Source organism: Oryza sativa, chromosome 7 (genome assembly GCF_034140825.1).
Source record: "Oryza sativa Japonica Group chromosome 7, ASM3414082v1".
NCBI classification, from domain to species: Eukaryota; Viridiplantae; Streptophyta; class Magnoliopsida; order Poales; family Poaceae; genus Oryza; species Oryza sativa.
In genome coordinates, this window is record NC_089041.1 from 1,916,948 (window position 1) to 1,939,164 (window position 22,217).

At 39.2% G+C, this 22,217-nt stretch overlaps 2 protein-coding genes across 2 annotated transcripts; both read left to right on the forward strand.

Annotated features, from left to right (window-relative positions):
* The first annotated feature begins 6,354 nt into the window (after positions 1-6,354).
* Positions 6,355-8,449, forward strand: LOC4342352 (uncharacterized). The gene is made up of 2 exons (XM_015790793.3): positions 6,355-6,571; positions 8,033-8,449. Exons 1-2 carry the CDS (start codon positions 6,464-6,466, stop codon positions 8,270-8,272), a joined length of 348 nt encoding a protein of 115 aa, XP_015646279.1. The 5' UTR covers positions 6,355-6,463; the 3' UTR covers positions 8,273-8,449.
* Positions 8,450-20,068: 11,619 nt separating this feature from the next.
* On the forward strand, positions 20,069-21,403 carry LOC4342353 (uncharacterized). Its single transcript, XM_015790926.3, has one exon. The coding sequence runs from the start codon at positions 20,679-20,681 to the stop codon at positions 21,141-21,143; it is 465 nt and encodes a 154-aa protein (XP_015646412.1). The 5' UTR covers positions 20,069-20,678; the 3' UTR covers positions 21,144-21,403.
* Positions 21,404-22,217: the final 814 nt, after the last annotated feature.

Below are 22,217 nucleotides of genomic sequence, written 5' to 3' on the forward strand. Positions count from 1 at the left end.
GCCTTTTCCTTTTCTCTCTCTTTTGTTACCGCTGCCCTACCCGTTACTGGGACCGACTCCAGATGCGCCAATAGGTTCGGCCCAGCCCACCAGCCTGTAATCCTGTATTTATGCTGTTATAGAAAAACTATACATATAAATTTTAATTTCATATTTTAAAACTTTATACATACAAACTTTTATTATTTTTTTACGATCACTCTACATGAAAGCATATAAATCTGAACCAACGTACATATAAAATGTTTTGTTGTAGGTGTAAAATGTTTGATGCATAAACTTGACAAAAGGAAGACATGGTTGTTGAAATAGGAAATCTTCCATGTTTCTATAGTTAAATTCACTGTGTCGCTTTAGGACAAGCACATTTTCGGCGTCTACTTTAGGCTCCGCCATCTTTGTAGTCTTGGTAGCCTAGTTTTCCCTAATTAATTGTGCGTTGTAAGGTTTAGTCTTATTTTCTCTTTAAAATGTGACACCTTCTTCTTTATATAAAATGTCGGCAACAGCCTAAACGTTCGGAAAAAAAAGTTTGCTAGATAGTCCGAATTTTTTATTTATAGTAATTATTGATCCTTAAATAAAATAAATAGTAAATCTCAGATTAAATTTGTAAAAATAGGAAGGACGTTGTTCCCAATAGCGTCCAGACTTGGACACACTTCTGAGGAGCGTCCAAAGGTGGACGCTGTTCCGGACGGCGTCCAATCTGGTTCACCTCATCCTCTTGGGTTCGGTTGTTCTTCGACGTTCTCCACAACCATTTGCAGGCGAAGGTGCACCATCGCCGGCTTTCCTCTCCTCCCTGCACGGCTAGGGCAGAGGAGCCACCACCGCTGTCCACCTCGACGTCTGGGTGGCCCGCACCGACTTCCACCTCCACCTGGGAAGGTACTGAGTCCACCTCGGCTCCAGCCTCCGGGGAGGCGGCCCATCGCTGTCCTCCTCCACCCTTGAGACCGTAGCCGCTTGCCTCCATGCCCAAGAAACCACCATCGTCGTTCCCCTCCATGCTGTCTTCCATCCCTTCTCAAGTACGCCACAAGGTTGCTGCCACCGCCTTCAGAGGAGATGCGAGCCTGTTACTCAACTCCGCAGTGCTCGTCGGTGGTAGACTGGAAGCCCAAACGCCTCCATTGCCTCTCACCGCCCTTTGTGATGTGTTCTCTTCAGGTAATTCTTTATTTGGAGCTTCCATTCCTCAGCAGTTCATGGCCTACCAAATTAAAGCAAAATGATTAGTTCATTTACTTCAGTACTTGGCAATACTTGCATCAAGTTCAGAAAAAAATCTCTGGCTTCACGAACAACAATATTACTGATGCTAATGTCCATCATGACATACCCCCAATGTTGCATTGGTGATCGATCTTCTTGATAAATTTGAATGCAGGTTAGAAAAACCGGCTACTAATTAATAATGTCAATTATGTGTTATGGATGCCTTGGCCAGTCAATGTATCAAAACTATCCGAAAACAAGACATTGGTTCTTATTTTGCTTTATTTTGTGTGCTCAACGTCTGTACTTACAGGCTATACTTTCAAATATTAGTGAATTCCATGCATACCACTACCAGTTAATTGTCATATTCTGTTTATATGTATTCTTCTGTACAGCCTGCTAGACGCTAATAGGAGTAAAAAGATAGAGTAATTGAGTAAATGACTGCATCACATTGACAAAATTGATAACGTGTACAGTCTGTCTGTTAGAGAAAGGGATGAAGGCAAAGCTATTATATATGCACTTCAATGGCTAAAGACAGGGGTACAGTACGTAAATATTCCATTAAGGACGCAAATCATCATTTGTTGATCCTCTCCTTTCGGCGTGGTGGGTGAATGGAGAGGAGACTTCCGCACCCAGAGACCCCAAATGTGCGATCCATTCTGGCCGGACGCGTTGCGCTTGCGAACCAGGATATGGACGCTGTTGCCAACAACGTCCCGATCTGGACGCACTTAGTTACAGCGTTCAATCCTGGACGCTACAGTCAAGAGCGTCCTTCCTATATAGGTAAATCCCACCCCATAATTACTAAATTTTTAATTTAGGTATAATTAATTATTACAAATAAAAAAATCGGCTAGATAGTCTTTTGGGGCATGTGAGTGCTGCAGCCATTTAGAGTTGGGACAACAAACATATCAAAGTGAAGAACACTACTACTCCCTCCGTACGTCCCAAAAGATTCGTCTCGTAATTTTACACGTAATATATGTAATTATTTTTTTTATATTTAATACTCCATGCATATTTTTAAATATTCGATATGACAGCATATAAAATTTTGACGGGGCACGATCTGTCGCCATATATTCTGACGGAGGGAGTATGGTTCAGGTCTCTTTGAATTTTTGTTAAGACTGATGGCTGATGCTATCTCGGCTTCCCGTCGCTTGTCTGCAATAATGTTCTTTTGAGCTGATGGGCGATATGGGCTGCTGATTGTTGCTTTCATACGGTATAGTAGTATTAAGGGCCTGTCTATATTCCACCCTAAAATTTTACATCATGTCATATCGAACGTTTGAACGCATGCATGAAGTATTAAATTATAGACTAAAAATAACTAATTGTATAGGTTGTGACTAATTTGCGAGACAAATCTTTTAAGCCTAATTGCTCCATAATTTAATAATGTGGTGTGACAGTAAACATTTGCTAATAACGGATTAATTATGCTTAATAAAATCGTCTCGCGGTTTACTGTCGGATTCTGTAATTTATTTTTTTATTAGCGTCCAAATACCCATACAACACTTTATATAATATCCGATGTGACACACCAAAACTTTACACCCCTGTATACACCCCCTAACATTCAATCCTTCTGCATATTTGAAAAAAAAAAGAAAATAATTGTTTGAATTGATATGATGTTTTTCAAGTTCTATAATCTATACAGGGTCAAACATTAATATTAAATTAATGTGATGTGAGAACTAGTTAATGCTGTGGATGATACGCCTCTGCTTGCTCGAGCTTGCTGCCTTGCTGCACCGCTGTTTGTGCGAGCAGTAGAGCTACGGGACTCTTTCGATCCCTGCCAAAAATTTTACGCCATCTCATATCAAACGTTTGAAAAACTAAATAAAGTATAAAATATAGGTTAAAAATAACTAATTGTATATATTACGATTAATTTATGAGACAAATCTTTTAAGTCTAATTGCTCCATAATTTATTAATGTGGTGCTACAGTAAACATTTACTAATAACGGATTAATTAGACTTAATAAATTCGTCTCACAGTTCACTGATGAATTCTGTAATTAGTTTTTTTATTAGTGACCGAACACCCCATACAACACCCTATATAATATATATCCGATGTGACATACCAAAATTTTACACCTCTAAATCTAAACTGGTTTTCCCTGGATTGTTAGTTGTTTGAACCTAATATATACTATGCTTCGAGATTACATCCTTTAGTTCTACCGGCGCCCTGCCTCTGCATGCATAACAGTATTGTCTCTTAAAGTATCTATGGCTAGCAAGTCTAAGAGGATATGTGCAACTGACTAGGTCCTATTTAGATTCTAATTTTTTTCTTCAAACTTTAAACTTTTCCGTCACATCGAACTTTTCTACACATACAAACTTTCAACTTTTCCGTTACATTGTTCCAATTTCTTCAAACTTCTAATTTTAGCGTGGAACTAAACACAACATAAATGAACTGACTAGTTATGATGTTCCTCCGCTGCTTGGTTTTATATGAAGCAACAGCTGTTTATACTGTTTGCACTTGGCAATGCCTAGTAAATGTAATGTGGTAACATAATAAATTCATAATGCCATATTGTCATAGATAAATTAAAAACCGGTTTGATTCTAAAAAACCGCCATCGGTTCACTGTTCCCATAAAAACCTTCCGGTTCACCGGTTTTTTACCGGTTTGATTGCAGGAACAGTCTTTTTTGCTAAACTGAGCCACCAAGATGCTAGTTCAGGTTTTTTTGGTTTAACCGTCAGTCCAGTCCGGTTTTTTTTATTATGGTCCAAAGTGATACAATATGGTAAGAATAGGGGATCTAAAGTGAAAATAAGGGCTAAAGGTAGTTCAGAAATAAAATTCGGTTAGACATGGGACCTAGGGTTCATGCAGGAGCTAGTCTGCTAGTGCTAACACCCAAGCACGTGAGTCATGTGATAGAAATTCGCCGCTTATATATAAGTTACCTAGAAGTTAGAACGTGATTACATTTTTAGTTATTATTATACCGTCTATAGTTATATTTGAAAGCTTTTCAAACAAGAATCTGTTGAATGTTTTATAGATACACCCAATTAATTGAGCAGTTGAAACTAAAGCAAAACATCATGCAGTGCTAAGCAGAATGGGTGTTTGGAGCAAAAGATCGATCGGTGGATGTGGCTAGCAGGCTAGGGCTTTTCTTTTTGTGCAGGCTGTGACTGTGGCGCTGTCTTCCCGCGCCTTTTGTTTTGGCAAATGGCAATCCTCTTTCCCGTGACTCCTGCCTGGCTCGTGCTGACCAAACCAAACCAATCAAGGCCGTGTTTAGTTTGTGTGCCAAAAATTTTTTTTATACGTACACATATTTAAAGTATTAAATGTAAACTAATAACAAAATAAATTACAGATTCTGTCCGTAAATTGCGAGACAAATCTATTAAGCCTAATTAATTCATCATTAGCAAATACTTACTATAGCACCATATTGTCAAATCATAGCGTAATTAGGTTCAAAAGATTCGTGTCGTAATTTACATGCAACCTGTGCAATTAATTTTTTTTCCACGTTTAATGCTCTGTGCATATGTCCAAATTTTTTATGTGATGGAATTTTCGGAAGTTTGAAGGGAACACACAGTCGTAGGGTGTGTTTAATTCACACCAAAATTGGAAGTTTGGTTGAAATTGAAATAATGGGATGAAAAAGTTAAAAGTTTACGTGTGTAGAAGATTTTAATGTGATAAAAAAATTAAAAGTTTGAAGAAAAATTTTAGAACTACACTCCCGCCGTAGTACTACTCCATCAAGTTTACACGAGTAGTAGACTGCACTCGTATTATCATATCACTTCATCAAGTTGTGTGAAAAGGCTATCCTCTCACTCATCAGTAGCATCATCTTATCAATCAGATCACATCGTGGCAGCCAATGCGTGCAAAAAGGATGGAGCATACGTATAGACAGTGTAGTTTCAGACTTTTACTTTTGTAGGAGTAGTACTACTAGAGCCAAATTTTTTCCCAAAAACATCACATCGAATTTTTGACACATATATGAATAATTAAATATAGATAAAAAGAAAAACTAATTGCAAAGGAAAACTAATTGCACAGTTTGCATGTAAATCGCGAGACGAGTCTTTTAAGGCTAATTAGGCCATAATTAGCCATAAGTGCTACAGTAACCCGCATGTGCTAATGACGAATTAATTAGGCTCAAAAGATTCGTCTTGCAGTTTCCAGGCGAGTTAGGAAATTAGTTTTTTTATTCGTGTCCGAAAACACCTTCCGATATCCGGTCAAACGTCCGATGTGACACCCAAAAATTTTCATTTCCTCGACTAAACAAACCCGAGCCTCTTTCTTTTTCTTTTGCGCTACCTATACTTGTACTAGGGCGAAAAATTTAAAATTTAGCTAGGGTGGAATCAAGGCATTGTTTAGGGGGTGTCTACATCAGGGTGAAAATTACTGAGGTGTCACATCGGATATATGGACATAAATTTAAAATATTAGACGTAGTCTAATAATAAAATAAATTACATAATCCGCATATAAACTGCGAGATAAATTTATTAAGCCTAATTAATCCGTCATTAGCAAATGTTTATTGTAGCACCACATTATCAAATCATGTTGCAATTATGCTTAAAATATTCATCTCGCTCATGTAAACTATGTAATTGATTTTTTTCATCCACATTTAATATTTTATGCATGCGTCCAAACGTTCGATTTGAAAGGGTGAAAATTTTTGGGACGGGATTTAAACAAGACCAAACGTTCGCGAAAAGAAACAATAGTTTTGGAGACATATTATATTATGGGATTATGGGATAGAGGGAGTACTAATTATTTAATTTGATGATTATAATACTTATTATGAGTAGAAATAAAAAAAATCGGGCGGATGAGCGGATGGATGTGCTGGGCCGAACGTGGTCGCGCGTGGGCCGAGACTCCCTATACCTCCCCGCAACGGTCAACCTATCCGATGTCGGTCTCGGATTGTATAAGTGTAAAGGAGGCCGAGTCGGTCCCAGCAACGGGTGGGACCAGAGTGTATGGACCGGGTTTATTTAGGGCAGCGGCAAAATTAAAGATATGCGATACGTTTTAGAGAGAGAGAGAGGGAAGGGGGAAAGGCAAGGGGAGGCGGAGAAAAACACAAGGCTCTCAAGGAGAGAGAGAAAACCCTAGCTAGCTAGGCGCCGTCGCAACCTTGCTCCCGTCCGTCCGTACGTCGGAACGCAGCTATGGCGGCTGTGGCGCTGCGCTCTCTCGCAAGGAAGGCCATGCCCGCCCCGGCCACCCTCCGCCGGGCGCCGCCGCCATCGCGCTCCCTCCACCGCCACAGCCTCGAGGTTCTTCTCTCTTTCCTTCTCAGCTTCCCTATTTTCGTCAGATCCTGCGTAGGTTCAATCCACCGTCCTCGCGCAATCAGGCCAGCTCACTCCCGGGCTCAGGATCTGTTTCTTGTTTTCGTGATTCATTCACCTCGCCCTCAACCCGACCGCGATTAGAGCCCCGATTTGGGGGGGGGGAATATTTTTTTTCCCATCGAAGTTTCTTCTTTTCCGTATTCATTCGCTTCATGGCCTGCCTGATGTGAACTTTGTGAAACACAAGCAAAACTGCCCCCCCCCCCACCCTCCCAGGAATTATTAGTTGTTTGAACCTAGTAAAAATTTATGCTTCGATATTGATAATCCTTGGATTCTACTGGCATTTCAAAACTCAAACCCTGTCTCTGCATGCATACTATTGTCTCTTAGAGTAATTATTAGCTTGCCAAGCCATATACAGTATGCTGTTAGACTATATGGATAGGATCGTGTAGTATCCGTTTTGGTTTTTTATACATGGTAGATAAAATTAGTTTCCCTCTCTATCTACATTCTTTCATATATACTAGTAGTATATAATATGGCTACGCAAGTGCGATACATAACAGTTCGATATGTGCAACTGACTAAACGAACAACTAATTATGTCTTCCTTCCCCTTCCCTTTTTCCTTTGTATCCTGCAATAGGTTTAGTCACCATCATCGCGCAATTTGGCCAGCTCGCTTCCCGGGGTTGGGTTAGGATCTGTTTCTTGTTTTCGCAAGTCACCTAGTACTCCCCCCAAACCAAATTAGAGACCAATAGGGGAAAAGTTTCGTTTTTTTTCTATCAAATTTCTTCTTTTCTGTACTCATTTGCTTCATTCATGACCTGGCTGATGTTAACTTGGTGCAAACTGGTTTTCCCGCGAATTATTAGTTGTTTCAACCTAAAATTTATGCAACTGGTATTTCAAACCCTGCCTCTGCATGCATACTGTTGCCTCTTACAGTTTCTAGCTTGCTAAGCCATATATATCATGTAGTAACAACTACTATCTCTGTTCCATATTATAAGTCGCTTTGACTTATTTTCTACTCAAACTTTTAACTTTGATCGAGTTTATAGAAAAATATATCAGTATTTTCAACGCAAAACAAACATACTATCAAAATATATTAAATGTTAGTTTTAATAAAGCTAATTTGATATTATAGATGTTAGCAAATTTGATATTAAATGTTAGTTTGACTAAGGAAAAAAATCAAAGCGACTTGTAACATGAAACAGAGAGGGAGCAGTAACAATGGCTAGGCAAGTGCAAGATGTTACAGTTCAAAGGGTACATGCAACTGGCTAAATGATCAACTAGTTATGATGTTAATTGTTAGCCCTTCCTCTGCTGACTGGTTTATCCTGAAGCAACAGCTGTTTGGTAGTCTGCACTTGGCAATTCCTAGCAATATAATTCTGTATCTTCATTCATGTGGAATTGTAGGATAAGCTGCGTGGCACGACATCTCCCAAGACTACAGCTCCTACTGATCAAGGTCGAGTCAGTTATTTTGAAGAAAATCCTGAGCTTTTTGCTGAATTGGTGAAACGAGATGCAGCTCGGAGGATGTTCACCAGGTTGGTGCTGGCGGGTGCTGCTTCAGCGTACGCTGGTGCCCTTTTCGTTGTGTCGTCTATGCGCGATAGCGTGAAGGAAGAGCTTCGCAAAAACATCTACGACTAGGAGCTCTATCGCCAGCTGGTGGCTACATATTTCTGTCTCTGTGTTATCTATGACTCTGCCCTGCTTATCATGGCTTGTTTAATGTAACATGGCATTTCCTACTAATCATCGATGTGTAACGTACCATCGTACTATAGTTGCACTCTATAATAGTTTGTGATGGTTGGTTGGTAGTAACGCCGTTACTTCATGGTATTTTTGGATAGACTGGTGAATAGCCAATACGGTTTCTATAGTTTTGCTCTGTGATCAGTTTAGTCCCTAATATTTTTAACAAGTCTGCAAGATTTACCACTTGGCCTAAATCTACTGAAAATGGCATGCGGATGTGACATGTCATCCTCGCATGCAAAGTCGGCAATTAAAATTTCATTATACCATTATATGTGCCACAGTAAAAAGAAAGAAAGATCGGAAAATTGAAAAAAAATGAAATAAAGGCCATGCAGAAAAAAAAAACACCCAACAGTTCGACTATGTAAAACAAACATCCGTGCAAAAAGTACTCCCTTAATATTATAAGTTGTACAAGTCGTTTGACTGTAAAACAAACATATTATAAAAAAAACATTAAATATTAGTCTTAATGTAATTAATTTGGTATCATAGATGTTGCTAAATTTTTCTATAAATTTGATCAAACTTAAATAAGTTTGACTAGGAAAAGAGTCATATTTTTAAGTTGGTTTGTCCTTCCACTAAAAAATAGTTAGCTTGTCTTATTTTTGTTCCATCTCTATTTTCTTACCATGGTTTATATAATGGTAGAAAGGCTAACTTGCATGTAAGAATAACGTGACATGCCCGTATAACATTTTTTTGTTGGGTTTAATGATTATGCTAAGCCAAATAATAAACCTTTAGTACTTATTTGGATAATTTGATACATCAAAGATTAAATTGACCTTGGAGCGGAGTTTCATACACCATATTTGCTATTCACTTGATGATTATGGATCACTATTATGGTATCATGAGTCATGACAAAAATATGGTGGTGTTTATTAATTTTGTAAAGTCGGGATAAATGCGCCTTGGGAGAGCTTTTGGTAACTGTAGTTTCTCGCAAATTAATAGCACTCCAAACCATCAACTTTTTGTCCAGAAATTATGGAAGCTTCTGGAGATTCTCATGAGCTCCTTATCAGAACCTAAAACTCTCCAAAACAAGCCTTTAGACTTATCTTACAAAGCAAGATGTATTTGCAAAATTATCACAAAAAATTCTAGAAAAAAAATCATACATGTACTTCCAATAGTATTACATCTACGTGCAAAGTCGCATCTTCAAATTCTTTCTACATAGAGAGTAACAAAAAAGATAAAATTATGACAACATTATAACTTTAAAACTGTCAGATTTTTTTTGTTACAGCTAAAATGTAATGAATTTGATGTTAACATTTTACCCTTAGATGTAACACTATTGAAAGTACATGTATGATTTTTTTTATAGATTTTTGGTGACATTTGTTAGTTGGTGTGCATAATATATGTTGCATATATATATATATATATATATATATATATATATATATATATATATATATATATATATATATATATATATATATATATATATATATATATATATATATATATATATATATATATATATATATATATATATATATATATATATATATATATATATATATATATATTAAATATTTTGATAAATAAACTTATGTAGCTTAGGACAATGGATTTGTTTAATTAATTCAATAGGAAAAGTTTTTTGAGAAAACATATTTGTAGAGATGTAGAATAAATAATTCACTACAATAATCCTATGAAGTATAGCTGAAAAACAGGATTTGGTCGTCAAAGTTAGCTATGCCCACTAAATTTGTGTGCACTTCCATTTTCGATTGGGATAATTCTATTTTACTCCTCTTGTACTCTCCACTTTATCTAAAACTCACCCCAAACCCTAACAAGTAACACCTCAGGATTTTCATAATCCCAAACATTCAGCAACGTTTAACCGACAGTCGTTGGCCTAATCTGAGGTGGTTCTAGAGGCCTAGTCAGCCAATAAAAAAAGTTGTAGTAAATTTCATAAAACCACAGGTTTTGGGACATTTATAAAACAAACCCTAGCTTTTGCAACTTGTTTCAAAGAATCATGGGCTTTATGGCAAATGTTTCATAAAAACCCACATTCATCCCTATATCTTTTGTTTGGCTATTATACTTACGCAAAATACATGTATAAAAAATAATATGTCATAATTTTCTAAGTAGATACACAGGTTAGCTACTTCCATAATAAACATGTTAGCTACTTCCATAATAAACAGGATTGAGATCCTCTGTCTTCAAATGCACGATGCTTTTGTCACTGGCATGTGGGCTCAGGGATCATCGGGTCCACATGTCAGTGACAAAGTCACGTGACTTTGAAGGTAGAGGATCCTGATCCTAATAAACATCAGTCGCCAATTAAATACGGTTTTGGCCTATGTAATCCATTCATGAAAATATTGTATGTTATAGTGAAATATTAATGTTTTGCATAGATATGAGGTTTATATGAAACACTTTGCCCCAAAATCTAGGGTTCTTAGGAACAAATTGCAAGAGCTAGGATTTTGTGATATGGATGTCCTAAAACCTCAGTTCTGTGCAAGATTACATAATATATAGCTTTCCTATCCTAGCTGTGGTTCAACTAGGTAGATTACAATTCTTATCTAAACAAACTCCATAAAACCTCGGTTGGGGTTGATAAAAGCATAGTTACAATATATTATTGCATGTAGTTTAACATCCGCAACAAAGGTGGACACCGGTGGAGGCGGGATGTGAATATTTTGTTAGCGAGGCCAAGAAGGATCTCGGTAGAGGTGGTGAGAGGAGTGTTTGTCGGCGGCGCAGGAGTTTGTCGGTAGCGGGTTGGTGCCTATGCAGCGAATCGCGGATTGAAGCATCTAGGCCCCCGTTGTTAATTTTGGTAATTAATGACAAGCGTTAATTGTGGACTAACCGTTGATATTGAGATAATATTTCAAGTTAGGTCCACGTCATGTATGCGCATGGATGACTATCGATTGATTAAAATTTGATGGCGCGAAGCGAAGAAAAGAAAACGGTAAAACTAGTGTTTTAGTTTTAAAATTGATCGAGGTGAAGGGCGATCAAATTTGCTAGTTTATTTGTTAGTTTTGCCATACTATCAAGGGGGGTAATGACCTAGCAAAGAGATGATTAAATTGCCACATTAGGTCATTGCATTTTCATTTATGCTCACATTTTCATCACACACACATATTCACATTGTATCTCACTGGGTTCGGCCTGACCAGGGGCGGTCAGACCGGCCACATAGTGGCAGTCTGACCGGCGAGCCCTGGCCGGTCTAACCGGCCGCAAGAAGGCGGTCTGACTGGCGCATAAGGCCAGTCTGACCGGTGGCACACGCGCGGTCAGACCGGCCCCCTGGAGACCGGGATGGTGCTGCTCGGGGTGGCCGATACAGAGCCGACGGAGCCATATTCAGTCAGACTGAGCCGATGGCGGTCTGACCGAGCCGAAGCCGGTCTGACCGGCCACTCAACCTCGGTCTGACCGGCCAGGCCGATGGGGCCCTCTGACAGGGCTACAATGGCTAGTTTTCCAGCCGTTGCAGAGTAGCACGGTCTGACCGGCCACATACCTCCGGTCAGACCGGCAGAGCACAAAGTTGGGGGATTTCACCCCCAACGGCTAGTTTTGGTTGGTGGGAGTATAAATACTCCCCCTCCAGCAGCAAGGGGGCTCCCTTGGCACCCAATTTAATTGCATACACCCCTTGCATCTCTCTCACACCCACTTGAGCTTTGTGTTCATCCATCTAGTGTGTTAGAGGGTTGATTAGCCAAGAGACAAGTGCATTGCTTCCATTTGTAGAGCTAGTGTGGCACTTGATTGATCATCTCCACGCCGGGTCATTGCTTGTTACTCTTGGAGGTTGCCGCCTCCTAGACGGCTTGTGGAGGAGTTGCCCGGTGACCTCTCCGAGAAGATTGTGGAGGAGGCCCAGCGCCGGTTTGTGAGTGGTTTGGAGTTCACCACCTTCGGAGTGAAGGAAGAACTACCCTAGTGATCGAGGCTTGGGTAGTCCTCTCCGTGGGCCGGCTCCCGCCTTGCCCACCCCTTGACGAAGGGGGCGTGCGGTGGCTTCGTGGTTGAGCGGTGGAGTTGGGCTCGCCTCAACGGGGAGTAGGAAACTGGCGAGTTTCCAAACCTCAGTGAAAAATCTCTTGTCTCATTGTCTCGTTTGATTGTCATATTTACATTTATGCAATTTATATTTCTAGAGACATACTTGAGATCATATCACCCTAGGATTGCTAAACATTGACATAGGAGTGTGATTTGCATTCCTAGAGATATAATTGAGCCACTATCACCCTAGGTTTGCAAAACATAACTTAGTTGCTTAGTTAGAGTTCACCATCACCAAGCCTAGCAACTTAGGTTAGTTTTGATTAGGTGTTATTCATCCCCCCTCTAGTCGACATCTCGATCCTACACGGATAGCAGGTGCTATATCAGACGCTAAGTTCCAATAACATCATTTAATTGTCACACGTATTTAGGTATATATATACTTATGTATCATGAATAATGAATTTATAAAGCATTAACAAAGAAATCATAAACAAATTAGTGATAGATCGATACACCTATAACCTATGAGGATAAGTAGAGGTTTAGTAGCACTTGGAGAATTCATATCTCGTGCCAACTTAAACTAAATTAAGAAACAAACATGATATTCTACTTATTAGACGTTATGACTCACAAGAAAATGTTTTGGAAGACAAAACAACTAACAAACTCATCATTTGTTATGTGTTGGTGGTTATATAAAATAGGCTCACGCTATAGCGGCCGCTAAATTAAATTACAGACGCTATAACGGCCCATTAAGTTCCAACATGCTATGTACAATCCACTACGTCGTCGTAGCGGTAGCGGTAGGGGCTCGCTACTGCTATAGTGCCCACTATGAACGCTATAGGGTGTGTTTGGTTGCCTCGCACCTGTGTGTGCAACTTTCTCTTGTTTAGTTGTCTGGTGACCTTTTCAGCCTAGCCCAACACAGGCGGGACTAGTTTTACTGTATCTTTAGCTATTTTTGTAAACGTTGATTTGATAGTCCGTCTGAAAAAATAAAATCATGATGTTGAAAAAAAATCGTTTTTCTAGTGGTGGCTACCTCGTTTTCTGTTAGCATGTTTTGCAAACTACTAAGTTATAAGTTATGTGTGGAAACCTTCTTATAAAAAATTTGCTTTAAAATATCAGATACTACTTTTAAGTTTATAATAGTTAAAATTTAATTAATCATATGTCAGTGGTTTGCCTAAGAGGAGCTACCGAGCCACCCCAGTAGGACACAGGCGTACGCTCTTGCGTAAGAGTAGCTAGTAATACGCAAGTTACGTAACCATCTGCGTACCGAGTTATGGAAGTAAGGACTGCTCTAACTCCCTCAGCTAAACAGTTTCAGTTCTAACTAAAATAGAATTTAAATGGAGCGCTATTATAAAATAAACTAAATATATAGAACTAGATTTTGACTGTTTCACAACTACACTTCAAACCTAACTCCTAAAGCTTAGGTGATGTTGAGATAGGAGGGACTTATTTTAGTCTCTCTCACACAAATATAGACTTATGTTTAGAGAGTTGGAGCTATCAAATAGGGCCTAAGCTACGTACTGTACGTTTTTTTTTTAGAACTACGTACGTGTAGTCTAATCAAAACTCTCTGCCTCGCTCTGCTCCATTTGAAAGATGGTGAAGTCCATGCTTAGACACAGAACCAAGCATCTTAATTTTTTTTCTAGTCAGTGGAGCTTGTATGCATTTCGTAAGCCTTATCCGATCATTTATGACATAAATTTATTAGAGCGCATGCAAACAACATTCTCCCCTCACATCCAATAATTAATATATATACGTACTTAATTAGTAATTAAATATCAATTATCTATATTTTGGGCAGATTCGCTCTAGGATTTGCACACTACTTAAAAAAAACCTATTAGTGCCGGTTCTTAAGGCCTAATAGGTGTCGGTTTTTTTAAAAACCAACACCTATAATATATTATAGGTGCCAACCGGCACCTATAGTATTGCTACCGGTTTTTACTAATGAATCGACATCTATAGTGCTTTAAAGGTGCCGGTTTTTAATTTTTTCAGCGTGCAGAGATAGGAAAAGGCCTATAGGCGTCGGTTTTAAAAGAACCGGCACCTGTAAGGCCGATCCCTATGAGTGTTTTTGTAGTTAGTGGCACTTCCAATTATTTGATTTTTGCACAAACAAAATAAGAATCTTAAAAAGAAGTTGAAGCTTAATTGATTTGGTATAGTATTTTAAAATTAAATTTCACATGACCGTATGAACTATGGTCTTTGTTGTATAAACGGAATTTTGACATGTGTCACACATATAACCTTGGTAGTATATATGATATCAGAGCTTCACATAACCGCATGGTTATCAATTGTTCTTTTGATTCATCGTAAATTCTAAAATCAAATATCAAATTTATTGAATAGAAAGTTTTAGTCATCCAAGCTGAGACCTTTTTTTAATCTATTTTACTATAATACCAAGATGGAGTAGATTGGTTAAAGGCGTAGCTTTGTTAAAACTATACAGAACAGTTGGAGTTATGTGCCACTTGCTAAAAGTGTTAAAATCTTATTTATCTTTGAGGGGGTTGGTGTAGTTTTCCTTCTAGGGGGGCTAAAGATGCCCATATACAAATTTACTGCCGTTTGTTAATGGCAGCTCTAATTAAATTATGTTGCCAAAAGGAAAAACAAATGGCATGATTGCACCATCGGATAATAACCGTTTTACCGGTTTGTGCAGGAGACTGTTGGTCCGGTTTTGAGCTTTAACCAAATCGATGTGATATGACAGGTCCGCCAGCTAGATATCCGGTCTGACCGGTTTGTGCGATACGTGCATGACACCAAGTCACTCTCCTAGTGATCTACTCTCTCCGTCCCATAAAAACTTAACCTAGAAGAGGATGTGACCCCTTTTAGGACAACGAATCTGGATAAAAGGGTGTCCAGCTTCATTAGACACATTCCCTCCTAGGTTGAGTTATTTTGGGACGGAGGGAGTATCATAATAAGAAGAAGCAGAGCAGAGTGATCATGCGTTACTCCCTCCATCCATAAAAGTTACACCAATTACTTTTGTCGATAAGACCAAGCAGAAATTAAATCAACTTGGATATTTCAAAATCAAAGAGTGAATGTAAGCATGTAACCAATGAGTATTTAGATGACTCCTTAGGTTCTAATAAAACATTTAATTTATCTCTTCATTTAAGTATTGAATGTATAAAGATTATAAATAGGACAACTTATTTGGAAAAACTCAAATGTGAAATAGGTATAACTTTTGTGGATGGAGGGAGTACAACGGAAAAACTATTTGATCGGGTTTATAACACCTTGTATATGTGTAGTATTTTGTGAGTAACGGATTATGACTTTGGCTCGAGTGGTTGACTATCGCTTTCGCATCACACACTCTTAATTTAAACCAAATGGCGGAAGGAAACCATACGTTGAAACCACGTCAGCTTTGGACAGAAATGATAAAAAAATCATAAATAATGACATAAAATTATAATAAACCTTATCATAATTCATATCATGAAAAGTATCTAACGGAAATTTTATGTTGATTCCATTTAGCTAAAACAAACATTCAACGAGCATGAGAAAAAGATATGCTTTAATTTTCCTAACAACTGTAAATGGCTCAAACAGTGCAAACCTTATACCGTAAATGGAAAAATTATGCTAATTTTCCCGGTAAAACTTCTAATAATATAAAGCGGAGTGAGTAAAAATTAAGAAATAAAATCAGCATGTTCGTTATCGGTAGATTCAGTATATGTGAGGCACGATCGACCAATGCTTAATTAGACACCAACTCATCGATTGCGCACGTCGTAGCTAGAAACAACTTTAAAAATTCTATAGCAGTAGAGATATCCTCGCAAAGAAACAAAAGAAAATTTCCGTCATAATAAAATTTCGGTAAAACCTACACACACATATGTGTGTGTGTTTGTATATATGCACAAATTTGTCTTCAAACAAAGCTGTCATTTTCAATATACCCCTGATAAATTTTAAATTTTCAGTCTTACTTAAAATTTGTCTAAATTTGACAACTTACACAATGAAATGTTTGCAGGACTTTGGAACCAAACTGGCTACTGGAAATACTACCCCGTGCAAGTAAAACACGTGACTACAGTAAGCCTAGCTGCTAATCTGCTACTCTCTCCATCCTATATATAAAAAATCAAACTAGTAAGGATTTTGGTTTTTTTTGACGGTGGAAGTAGTACTAGTATTCTCTCCATCCAAAAAACATAAGCTAGATGAAGATTTGACACCATCAAAGATAAGGAATTTAGATAACCTCATATTCAGATTCATTGTCTAGGTTATTGTTGATGAAAATCCGTGACAATCCTCATATTAGATTCAGCTTCGATCTAACTTTTCTCTCCGATGCTGATATTACCAATTTTGGTCGTTAACAGTTATCTATTTTTAAGACGGAGGAATTAACGTAGCTGGTGTTTGAAACTCATATAGATGAAGATGAAGATTAAGTGTTTTACACAAAACAAGGTAGTATTAACGTATGATTAATTGAGCTTTAATTATTATAAACTTGAAAAATATGTTTATCTGATATTTTAGAGCAACTTCCTTATATAAAGTTTTTACATGAAACACACTATTTAGCAGTTTAAAAAATGTACCACGAATATCAAATTTGTATCCAATTTTCGTTAGAGAAAAGAGCGGGGCCTAACTCCATCCTTCTCGGCTCTGGAACATCCTTCTGGCACACAATGTGACCTGATCGATGGATACTCCATGATGCTACTCCAGAGATTGAGAGAGGACATCCATCTGCTGGCACGGATAATCGTCCATCTTGATACTTTTGACACAAATTGAAGTGATGTGAGATAAGCGCTACAAGGAGAGGGGCCGGAGCTACAGCTACTGTTAAGTGCTTGCACGAGACGAGCTACCGCCAATCAAATCCCGCTAGCTCCGGAGTCCAGAGTCCGGACTCTGACCCTCGACTAGAAAATTAAATTAACGAACCGAAAAATGAAGTGACCAACCAAAACTATAGTTTATGGACAAACTATACAGTACGCCGGTCTTGTTGATCATGGGTGAAGATGTTCTTGTGCACATCTTAAGTTTTCGAGTGACAAAAGATTAAAAAAAAGTCACTACTAAACTTCAATTGTCATCGCATGGATTTGAGATGAATACATAGCAATTTTCTTAAAACCAAAAAAACAGAATTAAGAAAATAAGAAAAACACAGTATGTTAACATGAATGTAAGGGTAAACCATTGAATTATACACGCACGGGAAAAAAAATACAGAAGTAACCGTTTCACTCGATGGCATAACGAACACGCTAAAAATGATTGGTATACCGTATCTCTTATGTTAAATTTTGTCTAAAAATTAACTTTTGTAGGATTATTAGGACACCTTCGGGACAAAGGAAATATTATGAAGTATTATTGGACGGTTTGAGGGGCTGTTTGGATAGATTACTCACTTTACCAAACTTCTATGCTACAAGTGTGGTATGCCATATAGTTTTTGTGGCACAAAAAAGAGAGCCACACTAGCGGCAATTTTTTTAACAAGTGAGTGTATGACATGTGGGCCATGAGAGTAGAAAAGTATGGCATACCAAAACTTTGGCTTCAACCAAACATTTACACCAAAAAGTCAAACTTGCCTAACTATGAAGCCATTTGGAACAGATGGTTGGTTCCTAAAGTTTCATTTGAAAATCCTCTCTTATTGTGCCCGCAATTGCTGAATTTTTTTGGGAGAATAGCCAATAAGATTCCTAAAGTTTCGCTTTTGGGTCATTTTAGTCCTTAATCTTTTATATTGTCTAAACAAGTTCTTTAAATTTGTCATGTGGGCTGATATAGTCCTTAGTCCCACCAAAATCGCCATATGGACATACCACGTACGTCACCTTCCTATGTAAAATCTATATGATTTATCTAATTTACCCTCACATATATCATAGGAAAATAAAAACAAAAGAAAAAAGTTTTTAAAAAATATGGTATATGTAAGAGCAGAAATATACCTCAAAAGAGTGAAAAAAAAAGGAGAAGTATTTTTTTCCTATGGTTATGTATAATTCACACTAATATTTATTTTTTTATGATATATGTAAGGGTAAATTGGACAATTCATCATTGATTTTGCATGAATGATGACATGGCATATCCATATGATGATTTTGGTGGACCCAAGAATTATTCTAGGCCTTATAACAAAGTTTAAGAATTTTTTTGGACCATTTAAAAGGTTAGGGACTAAAGTAGCTATTCTCCCCTCTCTTTTTTTTTCATGTGTTATGTCTACACGACTGTTTGAAGCGTTTCTAATTTTCGGCAGGAATTCAAAAAGCGTGGCATCATAATCCCGTGCTTTCAAATTCCCATGTTCCAAAAGAAAGAGCGTGTCCAATCATTTGTTTGAAAGGGCCAAAATTACACTATGAATGAAGCATTTTAGTGCTCCCTCCGTTTCATGTTATTAGGGGCACGTTTGGATCCTTGGCAAACCAAATCCTAGCCTTAATTAGCTTAGCAAAGCGAGGTGTTTGGTAGAGCGATTAAAAACTTGCTTTGCCAGGCAATGTGGGCTATAACCGCCCAAAAAAGCTTGCTCCCGGCGGAGAGCCAAATCGGCTCTCCCGAGTGGGCAAGCGATCGTCTGGTTGCACCAAACCCTCTGTGAGTGGCTCTTTGTAATCATATTAAAAATCATCAATTAGACTGTTTATTCTTCTCTAGGCTAGAGTCCGGCCAATGCATATGGATCGTTTTTTCTTCGCTTGAGGACTTGCTTACTAGTCAAATCATCCATTTTACTATCACATGAGCATGCTTATTTGCCCGGCAGAACCAAACAATAAGCCTGGCTACTTCGAGCTATAGCTCAGCCGGGCTAACTTATCCTCACCCGACTAAGCAAGATGGGAGAAAGATCCAAACGTAGTAGCTGTTTTGACTTTGGTCAGAGTTAAACTCATTCAAATTTGACTAAGTTTATAGATAAATATAGTAATATTTACATTACCAAATTAATTTTATTACATTAATAATTAAATATATTTTTATAATATATTTATCTTAGATAAAAAATATTACTTTTTTCTATAAACTTGTCAAATTTAAAGCACTTTAACTTTGACCAAAGTCAAAACATTTTATAACCTGAAACGGAGTGAGTAGTATACCTCATAGGAGTTGTGGGGGTGCTTCGGAGTACAATTAATGCCCAGCTAATTAAAAGCTTAATTCTGGTTAGCTTAGTTATGTAACCTAGTAATAAATTATTGGCATGACAAATCGAGTTGCCACTACTATCTACTGCAATTACTTCAATTTACTCCATTCGTCTCACGGTATATAAAACATAAAACTAGATAAGTAATTTCCTCAAACACGCTCCTGTCATGTACGGTAGGGTTAATTTCCTGAATTGTAAGGGATTTTTTTAATCGTAATATGATGGATCCCATTGATCAATCCTATAATTTTTTTTCTTTTCTCTACCGTATTCATTTTTCCTTTACCACCAAATATGCAAGGTAGGAATACTCTAGAAAGTGCCCAGCTGTCCCTCCCTCCCTCCGTCCCTCCCTCAATTATTAGGACAAGAGACGCGGAGGCGCTCATTTCGAATCCAAAGCCTCCAGGCGAGGGCGGCGAAACCCTAGGCTAGGCTAGTCCTCTCCCGGAGGCCGGAGAAGCTACCCGCCGGCGGCGCGCCCCTCCACCCTCGCCGTCGCCCATGGCCCTCCTTCTGCGCGTGGCCAAGAAAAGCCGGGCGACCGCGGCGATGGCTCTCGTCGGCGGCCGCGGGGTCGCCAGCTCGGCCGTGGACAGCGCGGCGGGTCGTGCGCTGGCCACCCTCGACCACGTCCCCAAGGTCATCAAGTTCGCCGCCCTCCCTCCGGCGGCCGTCGATCGTCAAGACGCAGGCGCCAAGCCGGGGGTGGAGAAGGCGCGCCGGGACGTGCGGCGGTGGCGCGCGACCAGGTGCCCGGAGCGCAACCTCTAGGGCTCGGCCTCAAGCCTGGTCTGGCCCAGATCCTGGCTCCGTCAGGCAAGCTCAAGCTCGGCGCCGGTGGCGGTGGGTTGCCCTACTCGTCGTCGGCCATCTCCAGCGGCGGCGGCGGAGAAGTGCAGCCTTCCCGCGTCGCCGCCGACAACTGCAGGTGTGGCTCGCCGCACCTATGGGACAAGGGGCGGGTGGCCGTGCCAGGCGCCGCCGGAGGCGTTGAAGGAGATGGAGGACGCCTTCCGCGCGCAGATGAAGATAACAGAGGATGCAATCAAAGCGCACACAGCCGAGTGTCTGTCGAGCAAGAAGCTGCTCAAGGCCCCCCGACCTCTGTACCAAGTCTTCCTTGTCTGTGTTTTTGTTCTGGCTGCAGTCTCCATTCTGGTGATTGGATTCTTTGACTACGCGCTCACAGTTGGGGAGATGACTGTGGTCAACTTCCTCAATGGAAAAGAGTTCAAGGCTGTCAAAACCGACTTCATGGATGAAGCCGAAGCCACACTTCTCGATCTCGCCCAACAGGAGAGGGTTCGAGAGGTGAGGAACCGGTACGTGCAGGAGGCATGGACCGAATCAATGGGCTGCCTGATCAGGGCCCTCACCCTCAAGTCCTACCGGGACTCCTGGTTCCGCACAAAGGAGGAGGACTCCAACAACAGCACCACGGTTGCTACTCCAAGCGCCAAGTAGAGATCCACATATATCACATCATTGCCTGAGTACTAGCTAGTGTCTAGAGTATTAGTATCTTTACTTGTGGAGTTTAGTACCTGTTATCTTCATTCCCTAGCAGTAACAATTTCCATGATTAGTACTAGTAATATGTAATGTTGCAAGATGGATGAGACTATGCAGCACCATTGGTTGTAACCCACACCAATGCTTCCTAGGAGTATGTAATGATCATCCTGCTAGCTCTATGGCAATCTACTACAGTACTCTTTATGGAACTCAGTCACCTACTGCTGCTGCTGTGATATATGTGGTAACTCTTTATGATGTTGATCTCCTCTAATTTTTTACTGAGATGCCATGTGATTTCCTCTCTTTTACTCCCAACATATAGCAATCTTTTGGAGTTGGACATGCCTAGGAGTGAATATTGAGATGGCCTACAAGGGGAGGGGAGGGGGGTTTGGGGGTTTGTGATTTTGTTGTGTGAGAAACAAAACTACTGTCATGTGATTTTGCTGTATGAGAAGCAAAAATTACTGTCATCTACTGTAATGGCATATGATATACTGGGATATTTTGATAGGAATCAATACCGAGGTTTTAGAAGAACTTAGGATTACTACACATGTCATTGTCTTATGTATACTGTAAATAAGTACTATCTCCATCTCAAAACATAACAACTTTCAGAGGCATATCTGGACCTACGTTTACTTGTTAGTACATTTTAACAGAGGGCCACTACACTGCACATTACACAAGTGTGCTGCACACTCCTCGTGGCATTCTTCCTAGTTGGTCTTGCATTCTTATTTATACTAGTATATCACAACAGTAGCCTCCACAAGTATCCTCTATTGCACATTCCTATTTATTCTTAGTTGCCAGCTGCTTCAAATAAAATAGCTTGTCCTAGCATGTATTATATATATGTGCCATTTTTGCACCTGATTCAACTGTTTCTGGAGTTCTCCAGATAGTAAAATTCACAAACCTCAGAAATTAAAAAAAAACCCAGAGGCATCTAAAAAAGAAAAGCTAAATAGTACACAATTGTTAAGAATGGAGCATACTTCTTTTTATTTAGTA

Bases quoted from the DNA above. Each gene is read 5' to 3' on its own strand.
- LOC4342352 (XM_015790793.3), top strand. From the start codon at position 6,464: ATGGCGGCTGTGGCGCTGCGCTCTCTCGCAAGGAAGGCCATGCCCGCC. The intron at 6,572-8,032 runs GTTCTTCTCTCT...GTGGAATTGTAG, and splicing joins TCCACCGCCACAGCCTCGAG to GATAAGCTGCGTGGCACGAC.
- LOC4342353 (XM_015790926.3), top strand. From the start codon at position 20,679: ATGGAGGACGCCTTCCGCGCGCAGATGAAGATAACAGAGGATGCAATC.